Source organism: Salvelinus sp. IW2-2015, linkage group LG18 (assembly GCF_002910315.2).
Source record: "Salvelinus sp. IW2-2015 linkage group LG18, ASM291031v2, whole genome shotgun sequence".
Classification (NCBI taxonomy): Eukaryota; Metazoa; Chordata; class Actinopteri; order Salmoniformes; family Salmonidae; genus Salvelinus; species Salvelinus sp. IW2-2015.
In genome coordinates, this window is record NC_036858.1 from 33,575,192 (window position 1) to 33,583,638 (window position 8,447).

The 8,447-nt window shown below is 44.5% G+C and overlaps 1 protein-coding gene and 1 pseudogene across 1 annotated transcript; one reads left to right on the top strand and one right to left on the bottom strand.

The window, feature by feature from the left end:
* The window catches only part of LOC111978498 (F-box/WD repeat-containing protein 4-like), a 43,898-nt pseudogene that overhangs the window by 21,779 nt on the left and 13,672 nt on the right, over positions 1-8,447 (top strand).
* LOC139029097 (uncharacterized) lies at positions 6,001-8,437 on the bottom strand. The gene has a single exon (XM_070448195.1). The coding sequence runs from the start codon at positions 8,383-8,385 to the stop codon at positions 6,001-6,003; it is 2,385 nt and encodes a 794-aa protein (XP_070304296.1). The 5' UTR covers positions 8,386-8,437.

Genomic DNA, 8,447 nt, shown 5'->3' on the forward strand with positions numbered 1-8,447 from the left:
GGGACCCAAGGAATGAAAGAATAATCCAAAAACACCCCTAAGCTAGACTAGCCTATTTCACAAACAGCTAACTAACTAACCAAAAATACAGGGGGTGGTCCGCCCAGTTCTAACTAGTGTTTATATAACAAAGTTTACCTACGGGTAGTGTATGCCCAAGGGCGACTTGTCTGGTTACCCCCTTTTCCCACCATCAAACAAACACTCAAACACCATAACCAAAACAATACTCACAGGTGGGGACAAAGTGACATGTAGATGCAAAACACACAAGCGATCTACAGACAGAAGGCATTTACAAAAGAGATTGAGCTGGAGAGAAAACAACTGACAGGGGTTTTAAACCAAGGGAAAGGGACTGTGATTGGGTAAGGGAAAAGGAGCAGGTGTCTTCTGATTAGCGACTGATTGATGACTGATTGGGGAATGATTATTGTCACCTGTGAGTAGGGGAGAAGGAGAGAAAATAAATACACACAGGATACACACAGAACACTTGTATCCGTAACATTGGGGAAGGTTTTAATTGTCACCGAGGGTACAACATCACCGATGCACTTGCTAAAAACTCACTCACCGAATCAGCGTATACATCAATGTTGTTGTCCGATGCTATCCGAAACATATCCCAGTCCACGTGATCGAAGCAATCTTGAAGCGTGGAATCAGATTGGTCAGACAAGCGTTGAACAGACCTGAGCATGGGTGTTTCCTGTTTTAGTTTCTGTCTGTAGGCTGGGAGCAACAAAATGGAGTTGTGGTCAGATTTGCCGAAAGGAGGGCGAGGGAGGGCTTTGTATGCGTCGCGGAAGTTAGAGTAACAATGATCAAGTATTTTGCCAGCCCGGGTCGCGCATTCGATGAGCTGATAAAATTTAGGGAGCCTTGTTTTCAGATTAGCCTTGTTAAAATCCCCAGCTACCATAAATGCAGCCTCAGGATATGTGGTTTCCAGTTTACATAGAGTCCAATGAAGTTCTTTCAGGGCTGTCGAGGTGTCTGCTTGGGGGGGATATACATGGCTGTGATTATAATCGAAGATAATTCTCTTGGTAGATAATGCGGTCGGCATTTGATTGTAAGGAATTCTATGTGAGGTGAACAAAAGGACTTGAGTTTGTGTATGTTGTTATGACCACACCACGTCTCGTTAATCATAAGGCATACACCCCCGCTCTTTTTCTTACCAGAGAGATGTTTGTTTCTGTCGGTGCTATGCGTGAAGGTGAATTCATCTCCCAGTGTCTGGTGGAAAGCAGACTGAACCAGGTTTCCCTCTAGGATTTTGCCTGTGCTTAGCTCCATTACATTTTATTTTGAATCCTAAAAAACACCCCAATCCTTAATGTTTACAAGCCAACCCATAATATGATGTAGCCACCACTATGCTTGAAAATATGTAGAGTGGTACTCAGTACTGTGTTTTATTAGATTTGCCCCAAACGTAATACGTTGTATTCAGGACAAAACGTGAATTGCTTTGCCCATTTTTGCAATATTACTTTATTGCCTTGTTGCAAACATGATGCATGTTTTGGAATATTTGTATTCTATACAGGCTTCCTTCTTTGCACTCTGTCAGTTAGGTTAGTATTGTGGGGTAACTACAATATTGTTGATCCATCCTCAGTTTTCTCCTATCACAGCCATTAAACTCTGTAACTGATTTAAAGTCACCATTGGCCTCATGGTGAAATCCCTGAGTGGTTTCCTTCCTCTCTGGCAGCTGAGTTAGGAAGGATGCCTGTGTCTTTGTAGTGACTTGGTGTATTGATACATCATCCAAAGTGTAATTAATAACTTGTTGAGGTAGACCATTCAATTCTTGTGGGTCAGCTAAGGAGTATTGGTGTCTCTGATGGGTCTTTGGCCTGGTTTGCTAACTACATCTCTCAAAGAGTGCAATGTGTACAGTCAGAAAATGTACTGTCTCAGCCACTGCCTGTCACCAAGGCTCGATCCTAGGCCACATGCTCTTCTCAATTTACATCAACAACATAGCTCAGGCAGTAGGAGGCTCTATCATCCATTTATATGCAGATGATACAGTCTTATGGCCCCTCCACAGATGTTGTGTTAAACGCTTTACAACAACATTTTCTTAGTGCCCAACAATCTTTCTCTAACCTTGGTCTGAACATCTCCAAAACAAAGGTCATGTGGTTCCCCCCTCACCCCACTGGTGTGATTACCTCTGAGGGTTTAGAGCTTGAGGTAGTCACCTCATACAAGTACTTGGGAGTATGGCTAGACGGTACACTGTCCTTCTCTCAGCACATATCCAAGCTGCAGGCTAAGGTTAAATAAAGACTTGGTTTGCTCTATCGTGATCGGTCCTCTATCACCCCAACTGCCAAACTAACCCTGATTCAGATGACCATCCTACACATGCTCGATTACGGAGACTTAATTTATAGATCGGCAGGTAAGGGTGCTCTTGAGTGGCTAGATGTACTTTACGATTCGGCTATCAGATTTGCCACCAATGCTCCTTATAGGACACATCACTGCACTCTATACTTCTCTGTAAACTGGCCATCTCTGTATACCCAGCGCAAGACCTCTATCTGAGATGCCTACTGCAACACTCATCTTCCACATACTCCACCCGTTCTGCCAGTCCTATTCTGTTAAAGGTCCCCAAAGCACACACATCTCTGGGTCACTCGTCTTTTCAGTTCGCTGCAGCCAACGACTGGAACAAGTTGCAAAAAACGCTCACACTGGACAGTTTTATCGCCGTCTTTACATTCAAAGACTAAATCATGGACACTTACTGACACTTGTGGCTGCTTCGCGTGATGTATTGTTGTCTCTACCTTTTTTCCCTTTGTGCTGCTGTCTGTACCATGTTTGTGCTGCTACCATGTTGTGCTGCTGCCATGTGTTTCTACCGTGTTGTTGTCATGTCGTGTTGCTACCATGCTGTGTTGTTGTCTTAGGTCTCTCTTTATGTAGTGTTGTGGTGTCTCTCTTGTCATGATGTGTTTTGTCCTCCATTTTTATTTCTAATGCCAGCCCCCATCCCCGCAGGAGGCCTTTTGCCTCTTGGTAGGCCATCATTGTAAATAAGAATGTGTTCTTAATTGACTTACCTAGTTAAATAAAGGTTCGAAAAAATATATAAAAAATCACCATGCTCAAAGGGACATTCAATGTCTGCTTTTTTTTTACCATCTACCAATAGCTTCCCTTCTTTTCGAGGCATCGGAAAACCTCCCTGGTCTTTGTGGCTGAATCTGTGTTTGAAATTCACTTTTCAGCTGAGGGACCTTCCAGATAATTGTATGTGTGGGGTACAGAGATGAGGTAGTCATTCAAAAATAATGTTAAACACTATTATTGAACTATTATTGAACACGAGTCCATGCAACTTATGTGACTTTTTAACCGAATTTTTACTCCCTACTCTCAAATTTTTATTTAGGTTTACCATAACAATACTTATTGACTCAAGACATTTCAGGTTTGAACTTTTTATGAATTTGTTGATGAATTTGTAAAAAAAAATGTAAAACATAATTCCACTTTGACATTATGAGGTATTGTGTCTAGTCCAGTGACAATTTCTGTTCAATTTCATCAATTTTAAATTCAGGCTGTAACACAACAAAATGTGGCAAAAGTCAAGGGGTGTGAATACTTTCTGAAGGCACTGTACCTAGGGCATCCGTCTCTAAGGTGCAGGGTAGATTACCAGGTGGTAGCTGGCAAGTGACAGTATCTAAGGAGCAGGAAAGGGTACCGAGCGGAGGCCGGCTAGTGATGACTGCTTAACAGTCTGATGGCCTGGAGATATAAGCCATCTTCAATTTTCTCTGCCCCGGCTTTGATGCCCCTGTACTGTCTTCGCCTGCTAGATGGTAGAAGGGTGAACTGGCTGTGGCTCGGGTGGCTGATGTCCTTGATGATCTTCTTGGCCTTCCTGTGACACCGGGTGCTGTAGATGTCTTGGAGGGCAGGCAGTGTGCCCCCGGTGATGTATCGGGCTGACCGCACCACCCTCTGGAGAGCCTTGCGGTTGCAAGCGGTGTAGTTGCTGTAGCAGGTGGTGATACAGCCTGACAGAATGCTCTCGGTGGTGCATCTGTAGAAGTTTGAGGAGGTCTTAGGGGCCTAGACGAATTTCTTCAGCCTCCTGAGGTTGAAGAGATGCTGTTGCGCCTTCTTCACCACAGTGTCATTGTGGAGGGACCATTTCAAGTCCTCAGTGATGTGCACGCAGAGGAACTTGAAACTTTTAACCTTCTCCACTTAGGCCCCATTGATGTGGATGGGGGCGTGCTCTCTCTACTGTCTCCTGTAGTCCACGATCAGCTCCTTTGTTTTGTTGTCGTTGAGGGAGAAGTTATTTTCCTTGCTCCACTCCGCCAGGGTTCTCCCCTCCTCCCTGTAGGCTGTCTCGTCGTTGTTGATAATCAGGCCTACCACTGTTGTGTCGTCAGCAAACTTGATGATTGAGTTGGAGACTTACGGAGCCACGCAGTCATGGGTGAAAAGGGAGTACATGAGGGGCTGAACTGAGCATGCACCCCTGTGGGTCCCCCCTGTTGAGGATCCCTGTGCCTACCTTCAACACCTGGGGTCAGCCCGTCAGGAAGTCTAGGACCCAGTTGCGCATGGAGGGGTTCAGACCAAGGGCCCTGAGCTTAGTGATGAGCCTGGAGGGAACTATGGGATTGAAGGCTGAGTGTAGTCGATGAACAGCATTCTCACATCGGTGTTAGTCTTGTCCAGGTGTGATAGAGCAGTGTGCAGTGCAATGACTATTGCGTCGTCCGTGGATCTATTGGGGCGGTATGCAAATTGTAGTGGGTCTAGGGCAGGGATCATCAACTAGATGAGCGGATGGTTGGGGGGCCGGAGTGTAATTACAAATAATCAGACCTATTCTGCCCTTGAGTTGCGTTCCCATGCAAAACTAGACAGATAGCTAACAACTAAGTCTTCAATAAAACTCCCAAGGCGTAACTTTTCTTGAATGAATATATTGTAAACGTTTATGTTGTAAAACTGCAAAACACAGAAAAGAATATACTTTAGTATTCAATTCACACCAACATACTGTAGCTGTACATTATACATTTGAAGTTGCATGAATACAAAGCACGTGCTACGGTACCATGCATCTGGCATGATGCCAAACCATATAGCTAATTGCTTTCTCATATGGTAATTGACTAACTCCTTTCATTACTCTAATAATGTACAACCATCTAGGTTAGAATAACAAGGCATATTACACTAGAAACAGTAACAAAAATACAGTATTGTATATTTTACCATTCGTTTGCATGACGCACGAGCAAACGTAATACAGCTAAAATCATACATGAAAGGCATTGCCAATTGTGAGTAAATGCAACCAACCAACATTGATATGTAAGAAACTCTATCAATAACAAGATTATCATCATTAGCTAAATGCTTGAATCGAACTTACAAACAAATATTTCCAAGGCTGAAAGCGTGACAAGAAATAACTACACTGAAAGACCTGCACCGTAGCGGTTGTTTTTAGCTGCTTCTAAGCGTGCAGAACGACATTCTCTACTTCCTGTTTGTGTTACACTCTAAGTACCAGAAAGCTCCACTAGGGGGCAAATAAACATCATGGAACACAAATGAAAATCCATTTTAACTGATTGTAATAATAAATAACTGTTACCTTCTAACAGCATTTTAACTAATTGTTAATAAAATGAATCTGTACCTTCTAACGAAGATGGCAGCACAGCTCCCGCCTGTCATATGAAATTGTGCCACTCATGAAATAAAACATATCAAGAACAAGAATGATCCTTTCTTATTTGTATATTTTTGTCTGCTAGAGATGCTTCAGAAAAGAAGAAACATCTTCTAGAGATTGGTCTCAGAACACCTTAGCAGCTCCTTGCTTGACAATTTTTTAGTTCTGACTTTCCTAACCTTTTTTGTCAGTACTGCGCGAAGGTTCTGACCACAAGCCCGATGGCCAGTTCACTTTCTGTGATGCCGTGACTATCTTTCAATTAAGACAACATCTCCCACTTTTACATTGGCTTTTCTGCTTGTCCATTTTCTGCGTCTCTGCAGCGTTGTCAGGTACTCCTGTCTCCACCTTTTCCAAAAGGTGTCAGCGAGACACTGGACTTGCTTCCACTGTTTTCCATGAAGGTCGTTCATGCTGAAGTATCCAGAAGGGGCTGAGGTAGCGCTGGKYTTTTGTGTCAGTAACATTGAGGGTGTGAGAATGGCAGGCATGTCAGGGTCSGTTGACACTGACACTAGSGGTCTCGCATTGATTATTGCCATAACTTCAGACATAAGAGTGCTCAAGACCTCATGTGTGAGACGAGTGGAGCCCGTCTGAAACAGCATAGCATCAAGGATACGTCTGGCAACCCCAATGAGTCTCTCCCAAGAACCACCCATATGAGACGAGTGTGGAGGATTAAATATCCAAGTACATCCCTTATCTGAGAGGTATTTAGTCAGTTCTGAGTCATTTGTGTCGATACTCAGTTCCCTGCAGGCACCTATAAAGTTTGTACCTCGATCAGAGCGTAGCACTTTTGCTGGACCACGGATAGAGAAAAAACGCCTCAGCGCGTTGATGAAGCTGGATGTGGACATRGATTCGATGAGCTCGATATGGACTGCTCTAGTAGACATAMATGTAAAGAGCACCGCCCAGCRCTTGGAGTCTGCGCTACCACCTCTAGTGCGACGAGTTATGACATTCCATGGTCCAAACACATCAAGTCCAACGCTGGTGAATGGTGGTTCAGATGAGAGTCTGTCTGCAGGCAAGTCAGCCATCTTTTGGTCAACTAACCTTCCTCTAACCTTGCGGCAGGTGACACACTTGTGAATGATACCAGAGACCAGACGTTTGCTCCCAATAATCCAGAAGCCTGCTGCTCGAATAGCTCCATCTGAAAAATGCCGGCCCTGGTGAGCCACTTGCTCGTGATAATGTCTTACCAGMAGGGTGGCGACATGATGTGTCCGTGGGATGATGAGAGGATGTTTTTCGTCTTGTGACATGTCGGCGGAGGATAAGCGGCCTCCCACCCTCAGCAACCCATCCTCATCAATCACTGGGTTCAGTTTTTTGAGTGTACTTTGTTTAGGGAACTCTTTTCCTTTTTCAAGGCATTTGAATTCCTCTCTGAAGGCTTCATGTTGCACACAGTGAATGATTGCTGTTTTGGCTTGTGACAACTCACTTGTACCGCATGGTTTATTACAGTCATGCCAGCCTCTGCAGCTGGTGTTGTCCGCACCTTCATGGAAGGATCTGGCAACATGAATGAGTCGTGCTGTGGCTTGATTGAGAGCTTTCCAGCTTGAGAACCTCTCAAAGCGATGCGAGACGAGTTGAGCTCCAGAAACCTTAGAGGCGAAGACAGTGACGTCTGGTCGAATCTCTGCGTCTGCGTGAGGCTCTACAAGGTCAAAATTTATGTTCTCAGGCTCACTTGAGTTTGTTTGGGTCAGGAAAGGTGGACCTGAGAACCAACTGGTGTACTTTAAGAGCGCAGCAAATATAGGCCTGGTTGCATGGTCTGCTGGATTGCTGTCAGTGTTTACATAACACCACTGATCTGGATGGGTAGACTTCCTGATGCGAGTTACCCTATTGGCAACATACACATAGAATCTTTTGGTGACATGGTGGATGTAACCGAGAACTATCTTACTGTCTGTGTAGAACTTGGCCACATTTACATCAATGTCAATTTCGTCTCTGATCAGTTCATACATCTCAACAGCTAGCAAAGCCGCACACAGTTCTAGGCGTGGGATAGTGTGGGCCGGACGAGGGGCCAATTTTGATTTCCCCATGACAAATCCAACATGGCATTGACCTTCCGAGTCAATAACTCTCAGGTAGGCTACCGCTCCTATGGCTACTGTAGAGGCATCCGAGAAGATGTGTAGCTCTCTTCTTTGAGTGGTAGACAAGGAGACTGGGATGTAGGTCCGCTGAATATACATATGTTCCAACTCCATCAAAGAATCCTTCCACATTTTCCATTTCTCTTCTTTTTCTGGGGGAAGAGGGGCATCCCACTCACTCTGATCAGAAGAGAGTTCTCTGATTAAGGCTTTACCTTGCATTGTTATTGGAGCCACGAACCCAAGGGGGTCATAAAGATTATTCACTGTGGACAGGATGCCTCTCCGCGTAAAAGGCTTCTCATTGTGGGACACCTGGAATGAGAAGCTGTCTGTTTCCAGGTTCCAGGAAAGTCCCAGACTCCGTTGAAAGGGGAGAGGATCCACTCCTAGGTCCAGATCTTTTAAGTCTTTTGCACGGTCCTCCATAGGGAAGGCTTCCATAACTGTTTTGCTATTGGATGCAATCTTGTGTAGTTTCATGTTGGACTCCGCCAACATTGCTTGTGTTTTTCTTAGAATGTTGATAGCTTCTTCTGTTGTAGCTACTGATGTCAGCCCAT